We start from the raw sequence: 25321 nt of genomic DNA on the forward strand, positions 1-25321 counted from the left end.
TGTGGGATAGGGTTGCGCAAGTGCTGCCACAGGTCCAGCGGTGTCCCGAGCTGTACTTTCCCAAGCAGTTGCTGATGGGAGAGAGACTGTTCACAATCTAATGTGGACTGGACACGACCGACTCACTGGGCAGAGCGTTTCATCGACAGAGGCCTTGAGGTACCATGACTGGTTGAGGACATCTGACTTTTCTTGGGATGGGCAAGTTAATCTTCTGGATATGCCCTATTAGGAGAGAAAGCAGACCCTGCACTTGAGCATTTAAAGGATTCTCTTGCTACGGCCAGGTCCTTGATCCTAGATGGTAGTGTTGGACTTGCGGGATGCTTATTTTTTTATTCATGTCCTGCCTGCTCACAGATGTTAATTGTGGTTCATGGTAGGCCATGCACACTTTCAGTTCCCCGCCCGTGCTCCCCTTGGGCCTTACCAGTGCCCCTCGGGTGTTCAGCAAGGGTATGGAGGCGGTCACAGCTCATCTGCAAAGATCAGGGGTTTTAATCTTCCCCATATTGATCACTGTCTGATGAAGGATGGCTTGCCCCAAGCTGTTGTCTCCCACCTCAAGACTACAGCGAACCTCCTGCATTCGCTGGGGTTCACTATAAACGCTCCTCCGTTACACCTAACTACCTCTCAGATGCTCCCCTTCATCGTATCAGGGCACAGTGCAGTTTCGGGCTTATCCTCCCAGGCGGTGAATCTAGGATATTCAGGCTATGATACCAATGTTTAAACCTCTTTGCTGGATTTTGGTGACTGACTGTAAGGCTTTTGGACTTCATGTCCTCCACCTGATGACATGCCAGATGGTATATCCGGGTTCTGCAGTGGGACCTGAAGTTCCAGTGTGCGCAGCATCAGGGGAATCTCTCCGACATGGTCCAGATCTCAGTGGTGGCTTTTGAACCGTGATTGGGTCAGAGGCAGATTCCACTCCCTTCTCCAACTAGAGGTGACTGTAGTCACAGATGCGTCACTCCTGGAATGCAGTGGGCATTTGGGAGAGGTGGAGATGAGGTGTCTGGTCTCCAGCAGAGTTCGAGCTCGACATCAACCTTTTGGAGCTCAGTGTGATCCAGCTGGCATTGAAAGTATTTCTTACCTTTGTCAAGGGAAAGACAGTGCAGGCCAACACCGCGGCCATGTGGTACTGCAACAAGCAAGATGGAGTGGGGTCGTGGACCCTTTGTCAAGGGGCTCTGCGAGCTTCTGGATGTGACTGGAGCAGCAGGGTGTATACTTGTTCCATCTGAGAGGCTCTTTGAATGCAAGAGCAGACTATCTCAGGCGATAATGTATACCAGATCACAAATGGCATCTCTATCCGGAGGTGGTGACAGGTCTCTTTCAGCAGTGGGGAGAGCCTTGGTTAGATCTGTTTCTCTCTGCAGAGAACGTGCAATTTCAGCAGTATTGCCCATTGGAGTTTCCAAGGCAGCAATCGCCTGGAGATGTTTTTTGTCTCCAGTGGAACTCAGGACTCCTATATGTCTTTCCTCCCATACCACTTCTATTCAGAGTTCAAAGATCAAGAATGACCGGGCCCAAGTAATCCTGCTGGCTCTGGACTGGACACGAAGCCAGGCTCACTAGCTGTTAAACATGTCCATCGATCCTCCTATCAGTCTGCCCCTTCGGGAGGATCTTCTATCACAGCAGCAGGGGAGGGTTCTGCACCAGAACCTGTTCACTCTTCGTCTTCTTGTGTGGAGATTGAGCAGAGACAGTTGACAGATTTTGAACTTCCGCCCGAAGTCTGCAACGTTATGGTTGATGGCATGTGTGGCTGTAGATATGCATACTCCTGCCATCTAGTGTTGGGATCAGTCCTCAGTGATACTGCACATGGTCATTGACTCCTTTGGTAAATTGTTTTCTCTCTGTCATTCGGTTTGCACGTGTGTCTCTTTGTTTAGTCTTCCCCTCGCTCCGGTTTCAAAACCTTCCTTTTTCATCTATACTCCATCAACGTTCTTGTTCTCGATCATGTTTTCTCACATTCTTGCACTTGTCTCACTCCATCTGTCCAGGAACCAACCAAACACCCTCCAGGGCGTTCTCACCCTTTCAAGCCTACCTCAACACCGGGACCGACCAATATGCTGTGCTGATGGAATGGAGTCTATTTTGCATCTGTCCTTGGTGCCTCTCTAAATTCCCACACACCAGTCAACATCCGGTGTGTAACCTGTCTCTCTCCCCTGACCATCAAGAAGCAACCTGTTTCGATTACAGATCATTCCGGTCACAAAATGCCCTTTGAGACTGAAGAGCTTGTCGACTGGAGATGGCACAAAAGACACGCCCGACACCTTCAGTGAGGAGCACGGCCAGCAGGAGCTGGACCAGGAGGTGGCATTTTACTTCCAGGACTCCAACATCCAGTCAGATATCGAAAACCACAAGGTGACATCTGCGCAATCTGTGAGTAGTGGCCCCTCCTGCCCCCTCTGAGACTTCCAAAGAGCCTCTTAACTAGGTCGTCGGATTGTTACTGCCAATAGGCCATGGTTGGCTCTGAAAAACAGAATTGGACGCCCCACCGTCCGGATCTGCACCAAAAATTTCCAATTGCAAGACACTGTCTTTGGGATTGACCGCAACATCTTCGGTCTGAGACAGCATGGCATTTTCTATTGGCACCTCGTCACTGACACTTCGTCACCGAGCTGACCAAGCTCCACCTCTTCGGATCTGACGAAAGGGCACTGACTAAAAAGACGCTCCTCGAAAACCAGGGATTCAACCTCTTCAGAGCCCAAAAGACTCTAGCCAATCTTTGACCACACCATTTCCTGTTTAACCTGTTAGAGACGATAGATGCTGGTATGTGCCTCCTCCACATCCAGGAGGGTACAGGGTTCATCATTGCTTCCCCCCTGTTAACTTCAAGCGGAAACTATCTTTTCAGGAGGCTCTGGACACATAACTACCTCCAAAGAATACCAAGGACATGGCTACCATTATTCACAAGTCTTTTCCTCCTCCTCTCACCCCCTCTCCCCCCCTGCCCCCCCCAACCACCTTCTCTACTATACACCTCTCTTATTCACCTGCCTTTCCTATTGTAGGAGATTTAAGGCCACTGGGTTCCCCATTATTCACTGGGGGAGGTTTGAGTGGGACACAGCAGGACCCTGATCTTATGATCTCCATAGATCTGGACTTATACCCTGATGCTGCCAGCGGATACTTCATCCCACCAGTGGATGATTGCCCGGGCTTCCGCCTGTAGGAAAGTACCCTCTTTTTGGCATGGTTACCCTCACTTTTTGCCTGATATCAGTGTGTTTTGACTGTGTTTACTGGGATCCTGTTACCCAGGACCCCAGTAACTACTCTCTCCCTTTTGGATTTGGTTGTCCCTGACTTTTTATACCCTCAATTGGCATTCTGATGCTGCTTTATAAGTCCCTAGTATATGGTATCCAAGTACCCAAGGCATTGGGACACCAGAGATTCCCCATGGACTGCAGCATGTATTATGCCACCCATGGGAGCCCATGCAAAATGTGTCGGCACGCCTGTCATTGCAGCCTACGTAAAAGGGTGCATGCACCCTTTTCACTACAGCACACTGCACCAGCTCACTGTAAGTCACCCCTATGGCTGGCCCTCCTAGCCCAGAGGGCAGGGTTCAAGTACCTGTGTATGAGGGCACCCCTGCATGAGCAGAGGTGTCCCCACAAACTCCAGCTCCATTTTCCTGGACTTGGTGAGTACTGGAAAGCCATTTTACCCATGTACTGGACATAGGCCACTACCAATGTCCAGCTACATAATGGTAACTCTGAACCTGGGCATGTTTGGTATCAAACATGTCTGAATCATATCCCAATACTGTTGTCAGTATTGATTGTATGATTCCATGCACTCTGGGGTCTCCTTAGAGGACTCACAGCTTTCCTCCTGCTACTTGAGCAGCTCAAGCTCAGGAAGGCAGAACAAAGGATTTGCTTTGGGAGAGGGATGCAACCTCCTCTCCATTTGGAAATAGGTGTTACATGGCTTGGGAGGGGAACCTTCTCAAGACAGTGGTATGCTTTGAAGGGCACATTTGGTTCCCTCCTTGCATAAACTGGTTTATCTTGAATCCAAGGTGGGCAGAGGCCCCTGGGAGCATCTGAGTGCCCAGGTCAGGCAGGTGATGTCACAGCACCCTCCTGATAGGTGGCCACCTTGCGAGGTGACCAATCCCCATTCCTGAGCTACTTAGGGTCTCCTTCCAGGGTGGGTCTTCAGATTCAATGTGCAAGATTCCAGTAGGACTCCTCTGCATAGTAGTTTTTCTGGCCACCGGGACTGCGACTGGACCCTCCAGGAACCAACAATATTCAACTCCAGCGACGACTCTGCTTTGAATATTATTTCTCCGGCTCCTTCCATGAACTGCAGCAATTCCCTGGCTGTGCATCCTATAAGGGCAACATGTCTTCAGCCTGCACAAGAAGCAAGAAGGTATCCCCCTTTGGATTGAAGGAGTCTCTCCCCTGCATCTGCAGGCACCAACTGCAACTATGACCGGCTGTGTGGCTCCTCTGTCCTCTGGAAGTATGACTTTGAAGCAAGTCAATGCTACTAGCCTATTTGGTAGGTGCATTCATGCTCTGATGGATTCGGCCAAAGAGGTCATCCCCAAACCGCTGCAAGATGTACAGAGTCATTTTACAGAACTCTTGCAGGACAGTTGGGTGGCAGCAAAGCAGGTTATACTATTGGGCCTGGATATGGCGGACTCTGTTGCCAGAGCCTGGGGTCTTTGGTTGCCAACAGAAAGCATGCATAGCTGAGAGGATCGAGGTCTCTCCTGATGTGCAGTCGATGTTAAATGATCTTCCATTCGATGGATCCAGGTTGTTTGGAGCCAAGGCAGATTTGGCCTTAGGTTCAAGGAGAGCAAGGCCACTGCTAAGTCCTTAGGCCTTCAGACACACTCCACCATCTATAGACCTTTGCGTTGGTTTAGGGGGTTTGGGCGAGCTCCATCTTTCGTGGGAGGAGGACTTTCAACAACAGCAGTTTTCTAACCCCCTCTGTAGATCCTACAGAGGTCATGGGAGAGCTAAGCAACGTGGTGCACACCACCAACCTTCCTCCTCATCCACTACATCCTCCTCTGCTAAACTTTCAAAGAAGCAGCTCTAGTTTTCCTACCCTTCAAAAGCCTGTGTTACCCATAGGGGGAGGTTTAGTTAATTCCCTTCAAGAACGGGATGCCATAACAACGGACAGTTGGCTGTTGGGCATTGTAGTAAATGGGTATGCCCTTCCCTTTTTGGGGTTTTCCCCTCCCTTCCCTCCTCAGCAAACCTTTCGTTTGGCAGGAAGTCTGCTGCTGCTTCAGCAGGACGTACAAAATCTGCTTTTAAAGGGCGCAGTGGTTTTGGTTCTAGAGCAGGAAAGGGGCAAGGATTGTTATTCAAAATATTTACCGATCCCCAAAAAGGATGGTAGTCTACATCTGATCCTAGACCTGAAAAATTGGAATTGGTTCTTCAAACAGGAATATTTCAAAATGCTGACCCTAGCACAGGTGCTTCTGGCGCTGGACAGAAAAAGACTGGATGGTTTCCATGGACTTGTACAATGGGTATTTTCATATTCCCATCCTCAGAAGTTTCTAGAAATGTTGGCTATGATTCCAGTGTTTGAGAATGGAGCAGTTGTTCTGGTCCTAAAGTCCTACACCTGCTCGGTTTGTTCGCTTCCTGTATTCTGTTGGGCACTCACACTCATTGGCACATGAGGGGTCTCCAGTGGTGCCTCCACAAGCAGTGGTTTCAACACAAAAGATGTCAAGTAGTGTATAGCAATTTCCCGGGACACTAGTGGATCTTCGATAAAGTGTAGACGGCAACCTATCGCAGCGAAGGTCATTTTGTCTTCCACTGCCGGTGACCAGTCCTAACGGATGCTTTCATTCTAGGGTGGGGAGCACATCTGGGGGATCTGGAGATCAAAGGTCTTTGGTCTCCAGTGGAACAGATGTTTCACATCAATCTGATGGAGTTACGCTAAGTGGCTCTCAAGGCCTTTCTTCCTTCCGTTCACTGTCATTTGGTTCAAGTCTTAACAGATCACACTAATGCGATGTGGTACATCAACAAACAGGGAGAGGTAGGGTCATATCTTCTATGCAGAGAGGCTCTAGAACGCTGGTCCTGGGCTAAGGACCTTTGGATTTGGTTAGTAGCAAACCATTTGGCCGGAGTTCTCAGCATACGTGCGGACAGTCTCAGCCGGCACTTTCCAGTCGATCAAAAGTGGTGTTTCCATCCGGAGGTGGTAAGTCACGTCTTCCAGCTGTGAGGTATGCCTCAGATAGACCTGTTTGCCACTCACAAGAACACGCACTGCCTGTTGTTCTGCGGCCTCCAGTATCCGATGCAGGGACCATTGGGGGAGAGTTTCAGTTGAGCTGGGGCCCAAGTTAAATTAATAGCCCTGGATTGACCGAGAACGGTGTGGTACACAGACATTCTTCACCTCTTGTGGTGCTCTCCCCTCCACCTGCCCAGAGGGCAGACCTCTCACAGTTGCAGGGGCAGGTTCTACACCCGAACTCCAGAGCCTGCAGCAGCATGCCTGGCGATTAATCTGGGAAATCTGAATTCTTTTTCTCTTCCCCCAGAAATGGTGGATGTTCTATTATCGGCCAGTTGACACTCCTCCAAAACTGTCTATGCTGGTAGATGGGCCAAGTTTGTTAAATGGTGTGAGAAGAGACAAGTTTCCTATAGTTCTAAGGTTTCTTAAGGGTTTGACTGATAGGCTTCCTCTCACTCCGTTTATAATGCCTCAGTGGGATTAAAATTTTGTTTTAACATACCTCATGTGTACACCGTTTGAACCATTGCATAGTTGCCCATTTTGGCTCCTTACGTTTAAAACTCTCTTTCTAATAGCAGTCACGTCAGCTAGGTGTGTTAGTGAGCTGCAAGCTCGGAGTGTAAAACCCCCATTTACCACTTTCCATGCTAACAAAGTGGTTTTGAGAACCAGGGTGGCTTTCCTACCAAAGGTGGTGACTCCTTTCCATTTAGGGCAGTCCGTCACCCTTCTGTCCTTTCCCCATCCCTCTAAGGAGGAGGAAAGGCTGCCCCATCTGGATCCAAAGAGAGCACTGAGCATCTCTGTGGACAGGATAAGAGAATTGAGGGCGGATGATCAGCTTTTTGTTGGCTGCATGAGCAAAGCACTCTCAGGGTGGGTCAGTCTTTGCATTAAAATATGCTATTCACTGGTGAAGAAGGACCCTCCAGAGGGCATTATAGCTTGTTCTACCAGAGCTAAGTCTAAGTCTACTACTTCTGCTTTGGCTGCAGGTGCAACTTGTAAAGCAGCAATGTGGGCTTCACTCCACACTTTCGCGAAGAATTACTGCATTTGATTCAGAAGTGAGGAAGATATATTGGTGTAGCTAAACAGGCACCGATCTCCAAGTGCGGCACTGCTTTGGGATTCTATCCAAAAGACGAGGAACCCACAGGTAGATGTATCCATCAGAAGAACGAGTTACTTACCTTCGGTAATGCTTTTTCTGGTGGATACAGTATCTACCTGTGGATTCCTCACAGTCCCACCTGCCTCCCTGTTTCCTGTCTGGTTATGCCAAGAAAGATATGATTTGTATATATTTTATATATGTATTTCTGGAACATTGTATGTACAAGATGTATACTTTTATGTGTGTGTATATGTATGTATGTATATATATATATATATATATATATATATATAGAGAGAGAGAGAGAGAGAGAGAGAGAGAGAGAGAGAGAGAGAGAGAGAGAGAGAGAGAGATATATATATATATATATATATATATATATATCTCGTTCGGTGGCATGTGTAGCTGCAGATTCACATGCTGTGCATTATCCTGCCATCTAGTGTTGGGCTCGGAGTGTTACAAGTTGTTTTTCTTCGAAGATTTTTTTTCGAGTCTCAAGACCGAGGGACTCCTCCCTTTCGGCTCCATTGCGCATGGGTGTCGACTCCATCTTAGATTGTTTTCTTTCTGCCATCTGGTTCGGACGTGTTCCTCTTCGCTCCGTATTTGGAATCGGGAAAGTTAGCTAAATATCGAAACTTCTACGGTATTGTTCTCGCTCTGTACTGGGTTAGTGTTACCGTATCGGCACCAATCGCAGAAGCGCTCCGGCGTCCCTTCGGGGCTTCCTCTCTTCAGCGGGGCCTGGTCAGCCCGAACGCATCAATCGACGAAGACTAATGGATCGGACCCCCTTCTGCTTCTGTCTGAAGTGCCACTCGAACTATCCCTATACAGACCAACACCTGGTCTGTAATCTGTGTTTATCACCAGAACACAGGGAGGATACTTGTGAGGCCTGTCGAGCGTTTCAATAAAAAAAGACCCTTTGTGATCGAGCGAGAAGACTACAAATGGCGTCGACACCGAGAGAACAACTCGATGCCGAGGAGGAAAGAATTTCCATCCAGGGGGGCGGACTCTGACAATTTCGAAAGTGAGCGAACCACAACGATGCAGAAAACAGTGAGTGAAACTGCCCCGTCCAAAACTCTCACAAAGATCGTTAAGGCCAAGGGGACGCTACCGCCAGCAGGCCATGGCTTAACCCATCAAAAAGAAGGTGACCAAACATCGGCACTGAAAAAGGCCAGAGATTTGCCAAAGACTTCCGACTCCGGTCAAGATTTGGCACCGAACGATCTCGACACCAAGAGTTCGACTCACCCAAGGTGAGAAAAATAACGTTGAAACCGAGAAAGACTTTATCGGAAACCTCGGTACCGAAAAAAGAGGCTTCGGAGCCAAAAAGAAGCTCTTACACAGAAGAGCAAGGACTTTCCAGCCAAATGCATAAAAAACACAGATTTGAGCAGGAAATAAGTATGGTTGAGCCAGACCATACGCAAAGGAGGTTGCATATCCAGAAGGAAACTGGAAAAATACAAACTCTTCCTCCAATTAAAACAACAAGAAAACTGGCATTTCAAGAGTCAGAAATGCAGCCCAAGGCGAAGGTGGCCAGAGAAAAAACACCACCACCGAGTTTTTCTCCGCAACCTTCCCCACTACACTCACCACAGTTGTCTCCGGTGGGAACACCACCTATGCAGTCACCTATGCATACAGGGATGACGCAGGATGATCCTGATGCATGGGACTTGTATGATGTACCAGTATCAGACAACAGTCCGGACTGTTACCCAACAAAGCAGTCACCTCCAGAGGACAGTACTGCATATATGCAGGTACTATCAAGGGCAGCTACGTTCCACAATGTAGCAATGCACTCTGAGCCAATAGAGGATGATTTCCTGTTCAACACCCTGGCATCCACCCACACTTCCTACCAGAGTCTGCCAATGCTCCCGGGCATGCTCAAACATGCAAAACAGGTATTCCAGGAGCCAGTTAAAGGAAGGGCTATCACGCCTAGGGTGGAGAAAAAATACAAGCCTCCCCCAACGGATCCTGTGTTTATAACACAGCAACTTACACCAGACTCGGTGGTTGTAGGAGCAGCAAGAAAGAAAGCAAACTCTCAATCGTCTGGAGACGCTCCACCGCCTGACAAAGGGAGTAGGAAGTTTGACGCAGCGGGCAAACGAGTGGCAGCACAGGCAGCCAATCAATGGCGGATCGCAAACTCACAAGCCCTACTTGCTCGCTACGACAGGGCACACTGGGACGAGATGCAACACATTATACAACACTTGCCCAAAGAACACCAGAAACGTGCCCAACAGGGTGTGGAAGAAGGACAAGCAATATCCAACAACCAAATAAGGTCCGCATTAGACTCGGCAGACATGGCAGCACGAACAGTCAACACTGCGGCAACCATTCGCAGGCATGCATGGTTACGAAGCTCTGGATTCAAGCCAGAAATCCAACAAGCAGTGTTGAACATGCCTTTTAACCAGGAACAATTTTTTGGGCCAGAAGTGGACAAAGCAATTGAAAAATTAAAGGAGGACACGGCCAAAGCCATGGGCGCGCTCTACTCCCCACAGGGCAGAGGCACATTTAGAAAGCCACAATTTAGTGGGGGTTTCGAATCAAACACCAGAGCCTTTCACCTCGCAAACCAGACCCACCTATAAGGCACAATACCAGAGGGGAGGGTTTCATGGCTCATATAGGGGTGGACAATTCCAAAGAGGAAGGGGGAAAGTTCCAGACCCCTAAAACAAGCCAAACCAAACAATGACTTCAATGTCACAGAACCCCAACACTTAACACCAGTGGGGGGGAGACTTACTGCATACTATGAAAACTGGACACACATTACTACGGACGCATGGGTCCTAGCCATTATCCAACATGGTTATTGCATAGAATTCACAAATTTCCCGCCAGATGTGCCCCCAAGGGCACACAATATGTCCAAACAACATTTACCTCTATTACAAATAGAGGTCCAAGCATTATTACAAAAACAAGCAATAGAGTTAGTACCCAACCATCAGAAATCAACAGGCGTCTACTCACTATATTTCCTAATTCCCAAGAAGGTCAAAACGTTAAGACCTATATTAGACCTCAGAACACTGAATCTCTTCATCAAGTCGGATCACTTCCACTTGGTAACACTTCAAGACGTGGTTCCCTTACTTAAAAAGGAGGACTACATGTCAACATTAGATCTCAAGGATGCCTACTTTCACATACCCATCCATCCTTCTCACAGAAAATACTTAAGGTTTGTAATACACGGCGTACACTATCAATTGAAAGTGTTACCGTTCGGGATAACAACAGCCCCAAGGGTATTCACAAAATGCCTTGCAGTAGTAGCCGCTCACATAAGGAGACAGCACATGCACGTATTCCCATACTTAGACGACTGGCTAATAAAAACCATCACTCAACAACAGTGTCTTCTTCACACGCAATACATTATAAAAACTTTACACAAACTAGGGTTTCTATAAATTACCAGAAATCACATCTGCAGTCATCCCAAATACAACAATACTTGGGAGCAACACTCAACACACAAAAAGCGATTTCCACTCCAAGTCCACAAAGTGTCCAAGCGTTCCAAAATATAACATCAAGCATACAGCCAAACCAACACTAATGAAACTTCTAGGCATGATGTCTTCATGCATTGCCATTGTCCCAAACGCAAGATTACAAATGCGGCCCTTACAACAGTGCCTAGCAAAACAATGGACACAGGCACAGGGTCAACTCCAAGATCTAGTGTTGATAGACCGCCAGACACACTTCTCGCTTCAGTGGTGGAACCCTATAAATTTAAACCAAAGGCGGCCATTCCAGGACCCAGTGCCTCAAGATGTGATGACAACAGATGATGCTTCCATGATGGGGTGGGGAGCACACCTCAACAAGCACAGCATACAGGGACAATGGGACAATCAACAAAAACACCTCCACATAAATCATTTAGAACTGTTGGCAGTGTTTCTAGCACTAAAAGCATTTCAACCACTAATAGCCCACAAACACATTCTTGTCAAAACTGACAACAATGTATTATCTGAACAAACAAGGAGGGACACACTCGTCACAATTGTGTCTCTTAGCACAAAAGATTTGGCATTGGGCAATTCACAATAACATTCACCTAATAGCACATTATATCCCAGGTATTCAGAACCAGTTAGCTGACCATCTCAGTCGAGGTCACCAGCAAACTCACGAATGGGAAATTCATCCCCAGATCCTACAGGATCACTTCCTCCGCTGGGGAACACCAAACATAGACCTATTCGCAACAAAAGAAAACACAAAATGCCAAAACTTCGCGTCCAGGTACCCACACCCTCAATCCAAGGGCAATGCACCATGGATCAGTTGGTCAGGGATATTTGCTTACGCTTTTCCCCCTCTCCCACTCATTCCTTATCTGGTCAACAAACTAAGTGAAAACAAACTCAAACTAATACTCATAGCACCAACCTGGGCTCGCCAACCGTGGTACACAACACTGTTGGACTTATCAGTAGTACCTCACATCAAGTTACCAAACATACCAGATCTGTTAACACAACACAAACAACAGATCAGACACCCGAATCCAGCATCGCTCAGTCTAGCAATCTGGCTCCTGAAGTCTTAGAATTCGGGCATTTAAACCTTACACAAGAGTGTATGGAGGTCATTAAACAAGCTAGAAAACCTATGACGAGACATTGTTACGCAAACAAATGGAAAAGATTTGTTTACTACTGCCACACTAATCAGATTCAACCACTACATGCCTCCACGAAGGATATTGTAAGCTACTTATTACACTTACAAAATTCTAATCTAGCAATCTCTTCCATTAAAATACATCTCACTGCAATATCTGCCTGTCTGCAGATACACATACAACCTCGCTTTTTAGAATCCCAGTCATCAAAGCATTTATGGAGGGACTAAAAAGAATCATGCCCCCAAGGACACCACCAGTACCTTCGTGGAACCTTAATATTGTATTAACACGACTCATGGGACCACCATTCGAACCCATGCACTCTTGTGAGATGCAATACTTAACTTGGAAAGTAGCCTTCCTAATAGCTATCACATCACTTAGAAGAGTAAGTGAGATACAAGCATTTACTATTCAAGAACCCTTTATACAAATACATAAACATAAAGTGGTTCTCTGTACAAATCCCAAATTCCTACCAAAGGTCATATCACCATTCCACCTAAACCAAACAGTGGAACTCCCAGTATTCTTTCCGCAACCAGACTCAGTAGCCGAAAGAGCCTTACATACATTAGACATAAAGAGAGCACTAATGTATTACATTGACAGAACAAAACAATTTCGTAAAAACAAAACAATTGTTTGTAGCCTTCCAAAAACCTCATGCAGGTAATCCTATATCCAAACAAGGCATCGCCAGATGGATAGTTAAATGTATTCAAAGTTGCTATATTAAAGCAAAAAGAGATCTACCTATTACACCAAGAGCACATTCCACTAGGAAGAAAGGTGCCACAATGGCTTTTCTTGGGAATATACCTATGACAGAAATTTGTAAGGCAGACACCTGGTCTACGCCTCATACATTCACTAAGCATTACTGTGTAGATGTGTTAGCAACGCAACAAGCCACAGTAGGACAGGCTGTATTAAGAACATTATTTCAGACAACTTCAACTCCTACAGGCTAAGCCACCGCATTTTTGGGAGATTACTCTTATTAGTCTATGCACAGCGTGTGTATCTGCAGCTACACATGCCAACCGAACGGAAAATGTCACTTGCCCAGTGCACATCTGTTCGTGGCATGAGATGCTGCAGATTCACATGCTCCTTCCCACCTCCCCGGAAGCCTGTAGCCGTTATTAGTTGAATGAAAAATTGTAAATTTGTAAATAACTATTATTTTAATACACATTATGTACATACATATCCTAATACATAACTCCTACCTCACCCTCTGCGGGGAAAACAATCTAAGATGGAGCCGAAAGGGAGTAGTCCCTCGGTCTCTTGACTCGAAAAGACTTCTTCGAAGAAAAACAACTTGTAACACTCCGAGCCCAACACTAGATATCAGGATAATGCACAGCATGTGAATCTGCAGCGTCTCATGCCACAAACAGATGTACATTGGGTAAGTGACATTATCCATATATATATATATATATATATATATATATATATATGTTCGATGGCATGTGTAGCTGCAGATACACATGCTGTGCACTGTTCCTGCCATCTACTGTTGGGCTCGGAGTGTTGCAAGTTGTTTTTCTTCGAAGAAGTCTTTTCGAGTCACGGGACCAAGTGATTCCTCCCTTTCGGCTCCATTGCGCATGGGCGTCGACTCCATCTTGGATTGTTTTCTTTCCGCCATCGGGTTCGGACGTGTTCCTCTTCGCTCCGTATTTCGAATCGGGAAACTTGGAAAATAATAGAAAATTTTTCAGTATTGTTTACGTTCGGTACCGGTTTAGTTTTATCGTGTCGGCACCGACATCAAGACCGCTTCGGCGGGGCTTCCGCTCTTCATCAAGGCCTGATCGGCCCGACCACACCCGTCGTCGAACACTAACGGACCGGGACCCCCTTACGTTTCTGTCCTAAGTGTCACGCCAAGTATCCTTATACAGACCAGCACCAGGTCTGTAACCCGTGTTTGTCGCCCGAACACAGAGAGGATACTTGTGAAGCTTTCCGAGCGTTTCGATCCAAGAAGACCTTAAGGGATTAAAGCGCAAGACCACTACAGATGGCGTTGAAGCCGAAACATCTTGTCGTTGAGGAAGAAGAGCTAAGAATTTCCATCCAAGAATCGGACTCTGATCAATCCGACGGTGATCGACCTTCGACGGTGCGGCAAACAGTGAGTACACCTGCCCTGTCCCACACCCAGGGTCACACCAAAAAACTCAAGGCCACGGGGACGCCACTGCCATGAGGCCAGGGCTCAACCCACAGAAAAGAAGGTGACGAAGTAACATCGCACCGAAAAAGGCCAAAGATTTGCCGAAGACTTCCGACTCCGGTCGAGAATCCAGCACTGAAAAGTCTGCATCGAATAATCGAGTCGGGCAAGCCTCGAAAGAGCTTATCGGAACCAAAAAAGACAATTTCGATGGGAATTTCGGTACCGAAAAAAACAGCTTTGGAGCCAAAACGTTCTTCCTACACAGAAGAGCAAGAGCTTTCTCTGCAGCTCAAAGAAAGGCACAGATTTGAGCAGGAACTGGATTTAGAAGAACGTGACCAAACACTGCGAAGGTTAGAAATCCACAAGGACACAGGGAAGATAAAAACCATCCCTCCACTCAAATCAAAAAGAAAACTGGCTTTTCAAGAGACTGAGATGCAACCGAAAGCCAAAATGGTTAGAGAAGTCACCACCACCACATTTCTCACCACAAACATCCCCACTGCCCTCACCACAATTGTCACCAGTGGGTACACCGATGGCGCAGTCACCCACACATACTGGGATGGCTCAAGATGATGCATATCCCTGGGATCTATACGACCCACCTACATCGGACAACAGCCCAGAGTGTTATCCAACCAAGCCTTCACCACCAGAAGACAGTACAGCATACACGCAGGTACTAGCCAGAGCAGCTACGTTCCACAACGTAACAATGCACTCGGAACCGGTGGAGGATGACTTCCTGTTCAACACTCTGGCATCCACGCATGCATCCTACCAAAGTTTACCAATGTTACCGGGCATGCTTAAACACGCACAACAGGTCTTCCAAGAACCTGTAAAAGGTAGAGCCATGACGCCAAGGGTCGAAAAGAAAAATAAACCGCCCCGTCAGACCCAGTGTTTATTACTCAACAGCTCCCTCCGGACTTAGTGGTTGTGGGGGCTGCAAGGAAAAGGGCAAATTCACAATCATCAGGGGATGCGCCACCCCCTGATAAGGAGAGTCGAAAATTCGACGCAACGGGGAAAAGAGTGGCATCGCAAGCAACCAATCAGTGGCGAATTGTCAACTCGCAGGCCCTACTTGCCCGCTACGACAGGGCGCACTGGGACGAAATGCAAGACATCATCCAGTATTTGCCCAAAGAACACCAAAAACGTGCCTAACAAGTGGTTGAAGAAGGACAGGCAATATCAGATAACCAAATCCGGTCTGCCCTAGACTCTGCTGATACAGCAGCACGGACTGTCAACACAGCAGTAACTATTCGAAGGCATGCATGGCTGCGAAGTTCTGGATTTAAGCCAGGAATACAACAGGCGGTATTGAAAATGCTGTTTAATCAACACCAGCTATTTGGACTGGAAGTGGATACCACAATAGAGAAAATGAAAAAAGACACAGACCCGGCAAAGCCATGGGCACGCTCTTCTCCTCACAATACAGAGGAACATTTAGGAAACCACAGTTTAGGGTGTGGTGTAGACAACAGCCACCAGAACCATCAACCTCCCAAATAAAACCCACCTACCAATCTCAGTACCAGAGAGGGGGGTTTTGTGGTTCCTACAGAGGACAATTCCCAAGAGGAAGAGGGAAATTCCAGCCCTCCAAGCCAAGTCCTAGCAAACAGGGACTTCAATGTCACACTTCCCCAACACTTATCACCGGTGGAGGGAGTTTAACTAAATACAACCACAATTGGACACACATTACCACAGACAGGTGGGTCCTATCAACCTGGTTATTGCATTGAATTCACAACATTCCCTCCAGATGTTCCACCAAAACCACACAAATTGTCTACACAACACTGAGACCTATTACAAATAGAGGTCCAAGCATTGCTACAAAAACAAGCCATAGAGCTAGTACCCGAAAACCAGAAAGGAACAGGCGTTTACTCCCTGTATTTCCTTATCCCAAAAAAAGACAAAACGTTAAGACCTATCTTAGATCTCAGAACACTGATTCTCTTCATCAAATCAGATCATTTCCACATGGTAACAATTCAGGACGTAGTTCCCTTACTAAAACAAGGGGAATACATGACAACACTGGATCTCAAGGATGCGTATTTTCATATACCCATCCATCCATCTCACAGGAAATACCTCAGGTTTATAATACAAGGCAAACATTACCAATCCGAAGTGTTGCTGTTACGAATAACAACAGCCCCAAGGGTATTTACAAAATACCTACCTGTAGTAGCAGCTCATATAAGAAGACATCACATGCATGTATTCCCATATCTGGACGATTGGCTAATAAAAGCTAACACTCAACAATGTCACGTTCACACACAATACGTAATAGATACTCTACACAAACTAGGGTTTTCTATCAATTACTAAAAATCTTGTTTACAGCCATCCCAAATACAACAATATTTGGGAGCAACACAACACAACACACAAAGAGCAACTGCCACTTCAAGTCCGCAAAGAGTGCAGTCATTTCAAAATATAAAATCAAGCATTCTACCAAACCAACATTACACGGTCAGGTTTGTGATGAAACCATTAGGCATGATGTCCTCATGCATAGCTATTGTCCCACATGCAAGGCTACACATGCGGCCCTTACAACAGTGCCTAGCAAAACAATGGACGCAAGCACAGGGTCAACTCCAAGATCTAGTGTTGATAGACCACCAAACACACTCGTCGCTTCAATGGTGGAACCAGGTAAATTTAAACATATGGCGGCCTTTCCAAGACCCAGTGCCTCACGCCATTCTCACAATAGACGCATCCATGATTGGGTGGGGAGCACACCTCAACAATCACAGCATACAAGGTCAGTGGGACAATCAGCAAAAACAACTCCACATAAATCACTTGGAACTGTTAGCAGTCTTTCTAGCAATAAAGGCCTTTCAACCCCTTCTAGCCCACAAACACATTCTTGTCAAAACAGACAATATAACAACAATGTATTATCTAAACAAATGGGGGGACACACTCGTCAGAGCTGTGTCTTAGCACAAAAAATTTGGCATTGGGCAATTCACAACAACATTCGCCTAATAGCACAATATATACCAGGCATTCACAATCAGCCGACAATCTGTCGAGATCACCAACAAACTCACGAGTGGGAAATACATCCCAAGATCCTACAACGTCACTTCCACCACTTCCACCAAACATAGATCTGTTTGCAACAAAAGAAAACGCAAAATGCCAAAACTGCGCGTCCTGATACCCACACCCTCAGTCCAAGGGCAATGCTCTATGGATCAGCTGGTCAGGGATATTTGCTTACGCTTTTCCCCCTCTCCCGCTCATTCCTTATCTGGTCAACAAACTGAGTCAAAACAAACTCAAACTAATACTTATAGCACCAACTTGGGCACGCCAACCCTGGTATGCAACACTGTTGGACCTATCTGTGGTACCCCTCATCAAACTACCAAACAGACCAGATCTGTTAACACAACTAACAGATCACACACCCAAATCCAGCATCGCTCAACCTAGCAATCTGGCTTCTGAAGTCTTAGAATTTGGATACCTAAACCTTTCCAAAGAGTGTATGGAGGTCATTAAACAAGCAAGAAAACCCACAAGACATTGTTACGCTAACAAATGGAAAAGGTTTGTTTGCTATTGCCAGGCTAATCAAAGTATGCCATTAAACGCCTCCACACAAAACATTGTAAGTTATTTACTACACTTACAAAAGTCCAGTCTGGCCTTCCCTTCCATTAAAATACATCTCACTGCAATATCTGCTTATTTGCAGATTAAACATTCAAAATCACTTTTTAGAATCCCAGTTATTAAAGCCTTTATGGAAGGGCTAAAAAGAATCATACCCCCAAGGGCACCACCAGTACCTTCGTGGAATCTTAAGATTGCATTAACACGACTTATGGGCCCACCATTTGAACCCATGCATTCTTGTCAAATACAATTTTGGACTTGGAAAGTAGCTTTTCTAATAGCTATCACTTCACTTCGAAGAGTTAGCTAAATACAGGTGTTTACTATTCAAGAACCATTTATACAAATACATAAACATAAGGTGGTTCTCAGGACAAATCCACTATTCTTACCAAAAGTCATATCATCGTTTCATCTAAACCAAATGGTGGAACTCCCAGTCTTTTTTCCACAGCGAGACTCAGTCGCAGAAAGGGCATTGTATACATTAGACATAAAAAGAGCATTAATGTATTACATCGACCGAGCAAAACAATTTAGTTAAACAAAACAACTGTTTGTAGCTTTCCAAAAACCACATGCAGTTAACCCTATATCCAAACAAGGCATTGCCAGATGGATAGTTAAATGCGTTCAGACTTGCTACCTTAAAGCTAAAAGAGAATTACCCATTACTCCAAGGGCACGCTCCACTAGAAAGAAAGGCGCCACAATGGCTTTTCTTGGTAATATACCAATGACAGAAATTTGTAAAGCAGCCACCTGGTCTACGCCCCATACATTTACTAAGCATTACTGTGTAGATGTGTTGGCAACACAACAAAACACAGTAGGACAGGCTGTACTAAGAACATTATTTCAGACAACTTCAACTCCTACAGGCTAACCACCGCTTTTGGGGAGATCACCGCTTTGTAATCTATGCGCAGCATGTGTATCTGCAGCTACGCATGCCATCAAACAGAAAATGTCACTTACCCAGTGTACATCTGTTCGTGGCATGTTGCGCTGCAGATTCACATGCGCCCTCCCACCTCTCCGGCAGCCTGTAGCCGTTTTAGTTGCATTAATATGTAAATATGTAAATCATTTTGACTTTAATACACACTATGTACATACACATTTACTCCACTGCATGGGCACCTCTAATATCCTTACTTTAACAACTCCTACCTCACCCTCTGCGGGGAAGACAATCTAAGATGGAGTCGACGCCCATGCGCAATGGAGCCGAAAGGGAGGAGTCACTCGGTCCTGTGACTCGAAAAGACTTCTTCGAAGAAAAACAACTTGTAACACTCCGAGCCCAACACTAGATGGCAGGAACAGTGCACAGCATGTGAATCTGCAGCGCAGCATGCCACGAACAGTTGATTCCATGATGTCTGATTTGCAGTATTATACTGTATTTGAAAATGAATATGTGTATCAATCCAAAGAAAATTATGGAGAAATGTTCTGTTACAGTTATTATGGGCATCAGTTTATTCACAGAGCAAGTACCCCAAAGACTATTTTTAATTACACACAGTGGGAACATTGTCCGACTCCACCCGTGTGGAGTTCCAAAACGTATACTGAAAGTTTGCATATTTCTCTGGGCACGATGTCAAAAATGCTGAGTCGTATTATTTTAGATTGCCAGTGATGGAAAATCAACATATTTTATTGACAGACACAAAATGTGATCAATTGTGATTCCTTCGTTTCCCATTTAGCCATAGAAGGTTATGATTACTGGTTCAAGTCAAGAGACTTAAAGTGTGTGGGGAAGTAAAAATGGGCAAATAAGGGGAAAGGAAGCTTTATTTAGAACATACCCTGATACCTGTTCAAATGATATTTTTAAAAGAAACTGTACAACAGACAAGTTGTTTAGGCCTAGCTAAAATCAAGGAATTGAATGCGCCCAGTATTCCTACCCCTGCTAAATTTTATGAATGCAAAAATATCTAAATGCAGCTGAAGATCTGCTCGATGAAGGGGTCCAGAATGGGACATTTAACATATCACTTTCACGTCTAGGTGGGAGGTTATTGTGACAGATAGATATCAATGTGTGCCAAATACTTTTTGTAAACACCGATGTTTTTTTTTTTTTAGAGTAAATAGGCTAGACCCTCGCTATGTGTCCTCGGACACTCGGTTATAGTGACACCATACAGTGTAGGTAAATTATGCCTGCAAAGGTTGAAAAGTTCCTCCCTAGATGCTGTTAAAGAACACCTCAGTCTCCTGTCCAGCAACACTGATCTGCAGGATTTCCTGTGAGGCCCCATAAGACAACACAGAAAACACTTCTTATATGCAGTATTTAATTACATTTGGAAACTTTCCTAACTAGAAGCAACTGCCCAGTTAAATCAAATTGATCATTAAAATTTGCAGAAGGCATTAGCCGTTGTAGATAATAGGATTAGCACTTTATCCGACCAGATATACACTTTAAATAATATTGTATCCTCTGTAATAGACATAACACAGTGACATGTCATCTTTACACCATGGACAGAGTCAGCTGAGGCCCGTGATAGAGTTAGGTTGGACACTACAAACACTGAAAGCAGGTCACATTCCCTGGCAACACGTTAGCGCAAGGGACATATTTTCAACACTTAATTTAACTCAACAACAATTATGTCATGCTCTTAATCGAGATATTAGAAAAGTTGCCTTTCACTGTGGCTGCAATACCATTTGCTAAATGGCTAATGCACAGGATTTTAGATCTGCATATTTGAACGCTTCAATTCACATCATGCTTGAAACACATTCCAGTAGGCAAATATGAAAGGCTGGGAGCTAGTTACCTACACGAGGTGTGGGAGCTTCCCTTTTTGTACAAATGCTTTAGTGGCATGAAAGAGGTTTTTCTTAGCGGTTGTGAATGGGAGAATACTGTGAGCCATTCAATGGTTTGTAAACAACTGTCTTTGCACGGGGCATGTAATGCCTCAGCAGTAAACTTCTAGTCCCTTTGATTAGACCTGTGTTCATGTGCTCTCAAATGGAAGCTATGTGCTCCTTAAGAGTGAGAGCTGTTGTGGAATGCGAGCCGGAATAGCTTATCATTTCAGTCACCCAAATTGTCACATGTTGCAGGAATGTCCTTTTCCCCCGTACACAACAAAGAGGAGTAACAGACATTTGGCCTGACATTGCTACTTCAAATGTGAAATTTGAAAAGTTGAGCAGACTTGAGTCATTATTGTTTGAGAAACATGTGGCCCTTTTCTGCGTATGAGACCTATACACTTCAAGTTGTGAGGTCATCTGCACAAACTCATTCCCTTTTAAGCTCAAATTTTCCAAAACACTTGTGAATTCGTGGGACAAATATTCAACGCATCCAGTACTACTGGAATTGCGTTTCTTTAAGGCTGTTGGTTATGGTTTCATTCACATCTTCTCCTCTATATTTGGCTTAATACCTTCAGCCATACACTCAATATTTTCGGAGGATATCCAATCACTTTGGCTATAATAGGTGGCATTTTGCTGTTGCTATATTTTCTGCGCAGTGGCTGTCTCTCTTCACAACAAGGAGGACTGAAAGCGCTTCCACCAGCGCAACTGTGTTGTGAACGCATGAGGCAGTATTTTGGAGCACCAATCCTGGGGCAATCAGAGTGAGACTGGCCTTTGAGAGAAGGGGATGAGATCTGATCGACCACGATTCCCCTGAGGAGTCTTTCTTGTTATGAGCCTAGTTAGCACAATCATCTGTGTTCTTGAAGAGATGAGGTGCTGCTAGTTAGCCGGAAAACCTGGATTAAGCCGACATGGTGTGGAATTGTACTAAGTACCCCACAAACTATGCGATTCTGCCGCCCAAATCCAGTAGCCTAGGATAATGAGAACCTATGTGACACCATCATGGCCAAGTCTGGCTGCATGTATGGCATGAGTTTAACACATTCCCCACTGTGCTAAGGAAGCACCCAAGTTCATGATCTACCTAGGCATGAAAGCCCTGGACCAAACAACAGATGTTTAGGGCCCTCTTCAGTACTCCTGGTAGGGCTATGAATATAGGTGTGTCTGTGCACCAGTCTTAATGAGTTAGGTCCCTGAACCACAAATTAGAGGCCCAGGAGGTTATAATCTATCCCTGCGAATAGATGGTGCCACCTTTCTTCTGTTAGTGACAGTGAAACACTGTTTTTGGAGGAGGGGCGTCTGCCGTGGTGGGTGAATGAAAGTGTGTACATGGTGTGACGCATGTTACTTTTTTGGTACGTTATACTTTAATATGCAGATTCATTTTGAGAACCTATAGTTACACTTTTTTTATTTTACTTTCACAATTATTTGTTTTTTTTGGTTGGTCTTTGACTTCATATATTTATATAAAGTTGAGCTTTCATGATAAAGATGAATTCTTAATGTGGACTGAAATGTTATTAGCAACGTGCTTAATAAATTAGATTTAACAGTAAAACCATGTCGAATCAGTGTATACAAATAATGTCACTGGAGCTGTCTGAAAATGTTGACCTGTACTGTTCCTTTCTTCTCTTTCTAGGGGGTGACCATCCCTAGTCAAAGGCGTTACGTTTTTTACTATAGCTATCTATTACAGAAAAATCTGGATTACAGACCAGTGGCACTACTTTTTCACAAGATTGTGTTTGAAACAATTCCAATGTTCAGTGGCGGAACAAGTAGTAAGTGGTTTCCTTTACTATTGATGTATCAATCTTCCTTACTAAAAAGTTGTACAAAAAAACCTTTGGCAACAGAAAAGTACCTACTGACCTGCCCAGTGTTCGGTTTTCCTGCTTAAACTCGATAAACCAACAGTACATGTACTTAATAAAAACCCTCACTTGTGTTGTCCCTCTTTCTCTGGATTGTTTAGATTTGCCTGCAATGGTGTTTATACCTCTAGATGAAAATATTCTTTTGATATGTGTTTAGTGAAACAAACCTGTTCACTATTGACGCTATCTCTATTCATTGAATGCAAACATGCCGCAACAAACAGTAGTGCGAACATGGTGTACGGATTCTAATTCATGTATATTGAAGCTGAATCCTCATGATTGGTTTTAGTGATAAGGCGGCCTCGATGTGCTGAACAGTTCACAACTATGTGCCTTCATCTTACTGGATAAAACAGAATGAGTGCAGGATAAGGGGCACTGAGCTTCTAAGACTGCTCCTTGTCTTATGAGAAAATGTAACCAGCTCTAGATCAGATTTTACAGTTGTTGGTGGCGAGCCCCCAGGGTATATTTGCTAATCTTTCCCCTTCATGTGTGCTTTGTGTCAGTGGTAGCCTTCCTTGCTAGAGCAGTGGAATGAAACCAGTCTCTGAAAACATGGATTCAGATATTTGTATATAAGGTGCTCCATATTCCTAATATATTTATTTTTATGGAGAGATTTCATGTCACAGTCCTACAGGAAAGCTATTTTTTGACATCTTGTGGGTTTGAATGCAATTCCCAACATTTTATTAATGCAGTAAACGAATAGCCCAGAATTTTAAGCACTGTACTTCAGACGTAAAAAAAGAATTCTGTATGCTTTTATCAAATAATACTTTTGAAAACATGGCTATTGGAGAAATTCTGTCAGGACCGTTCACATTTCAACAAATGTTTTGAAAATAAACTTGATAAGCGGATTTTTAGGTGCTGTTGTGCCCACATTTATCATGTATGGCTCCACATCTATCCTAACAAAAGACAAAATGCGTTAGTAAACGTTTTCAAGATTCTTTACTAATGCTAGACATTGGCTTGACTGCAGTCGCTCTGATGCAAATCCTGCCTTTGGATCTCATTCAGTGCTGTCGAGAATAAGCATCACCAGCGAGGTGACTAATTGCTCGTCTTGCTTTCATTCTATATTTCAAACTTTAAATACTTTGTGATATTTGTTGCTGTCAAAATCCAGTGAGGAAACTAAACAAATGTGAAACTGATTCTGTTAATATGTGGAGAAGGAAAAAATGCTTTGTCAGGAAAGGGAGGTGATATTCCTACATCTTTGATCACTCCTGTTCAGAATTATTTGTGAACCTACTCCTTAGTAAATGGACATGGTATTGGTAGTACATTTAATAAATACAGATGTTTGTGCTGCTGTTTTATTGCATGTTACACAACATAGAAAAGGCTATGATCCTTTCCCCATGCATTTGTGAATCCCTAACAGTCTTTATATGTTGAGTGTGCAAAAGCTCTGACGTGTTATAATCTATCTTTGGGGGTTTTAAGCACACCTACCGCACGCCCATCACTATCACTCATTTATGGGCTTGCCTTTCAAAAATCCTTTGTGATGGTTGGTAAATGCTTTACGGTTGTCCCTCCTTGGGGCAGTTTTGTTACTTCCTTGGCCGTCTACCCTGTTACATGGATAATTGCTCATTTGCCGATACTTTTGACTGCGAGCGAACTTCCTTTTCCTTTTGTCTCTCCTTTGCGCTCACAGCGGCCGTGGCGCTTTGAATTGAAATGCTTATCTCCACTGTTTTACTTTTCATTTTCAGTTTGTGTGGCAAGAGAAGTCCAATTAGAAATTCACATTGCTGATAGCTCTAACTCAAGCAAACACAAGACCCATTGCATTGCAAATGCTTAGGTTTTTTTTTGCTGTTGATTGGTGTGGATCAGATCTTGCTTCTATTGTATTCAGGTTTTCTCATTCTTGATGCCTTTGCTCTGCTGTTTTCTACCACTTGGGTAGCCTATACTATATTCATCTGATTTCATTTCTAGAAGTGATTTCAAGAAACTCACTTCCCCTAATACTACATGTTCTTTTTCAAGACTTATCCTATCATGGGCATGCTGATCAAGAACCACCTAACGTTTAGGGGGGAGAAGGTTGACATAAAATGTATTAGAATCATCTAGTCATAAACAGCACAGTGGGACATTGTGAGAGACACTTTTTAGTAATTTAGATGCGGAGCAAAGAACATTGCTGAAAGGCAACAAGACAACAATATTGAAAGTATCTTCACTTATGGGTCCCATATCTTCTGAATCAGTACTCCTGTGGAGTTTCTCCAAAATACAGAACTGTCATTTCGACCTGCCAAAAATACAGACGCCAATTCAGGAAGACCTCCAACCTTTATTGTCATTGTGGCTTTTATAACCCATTACTTTTGCATACTTTTCTCATTGGCTAAGTACTTTATGCAATTGCAGATAACTGATTATTCATTCCCTCAGGATTTTGTTGGTCAAGGGTGTGACAAATGATGCTGAGGACCAGAAGGCTCTTTATGGAGACCTTTTACGCTGCTTGCACTCATACACTG

General features: G+C 44.7%; 1 protein-coding gene across 2 annotated transcripts in view; it reads left to right on the forward strand.

Moving 5' to 3' along the window:
* Positions 1–25321, forward strand: part of PTEN (phosphatase and tensin homolog) — a 303421-nt gene that overhangs the window by 193653 nt on the left and 84447 nt on the right. For both annotated transcript variants that reach the window (XM_069239896.1, XM_069239897.1), the window contains exon 6: positions 22565–22706. In XM_069239896.1, the coding sequence (XP_069095997.1) occupies positions 22565–22706 (142 nt within the window). The remainder of the gene's footprint in view (positions 1–22564; positions 22707–25321) is intronic.

This window comes from Pleurodeles waltl, chromosome 6 (genome assembly GCF_031143425.1).
Source record: "Pleurodeles waltl isolate 20211129_DDA chromosome 6, aPleWal1.hap1.20221129, whole genome shotgun sequence".
Lineage (NCBI taxonomy): Eukaryota > Metazoa > Chordata > Amphibia > Caudata > Salamandridae > Pleurodeles > Pleurodeles waltl.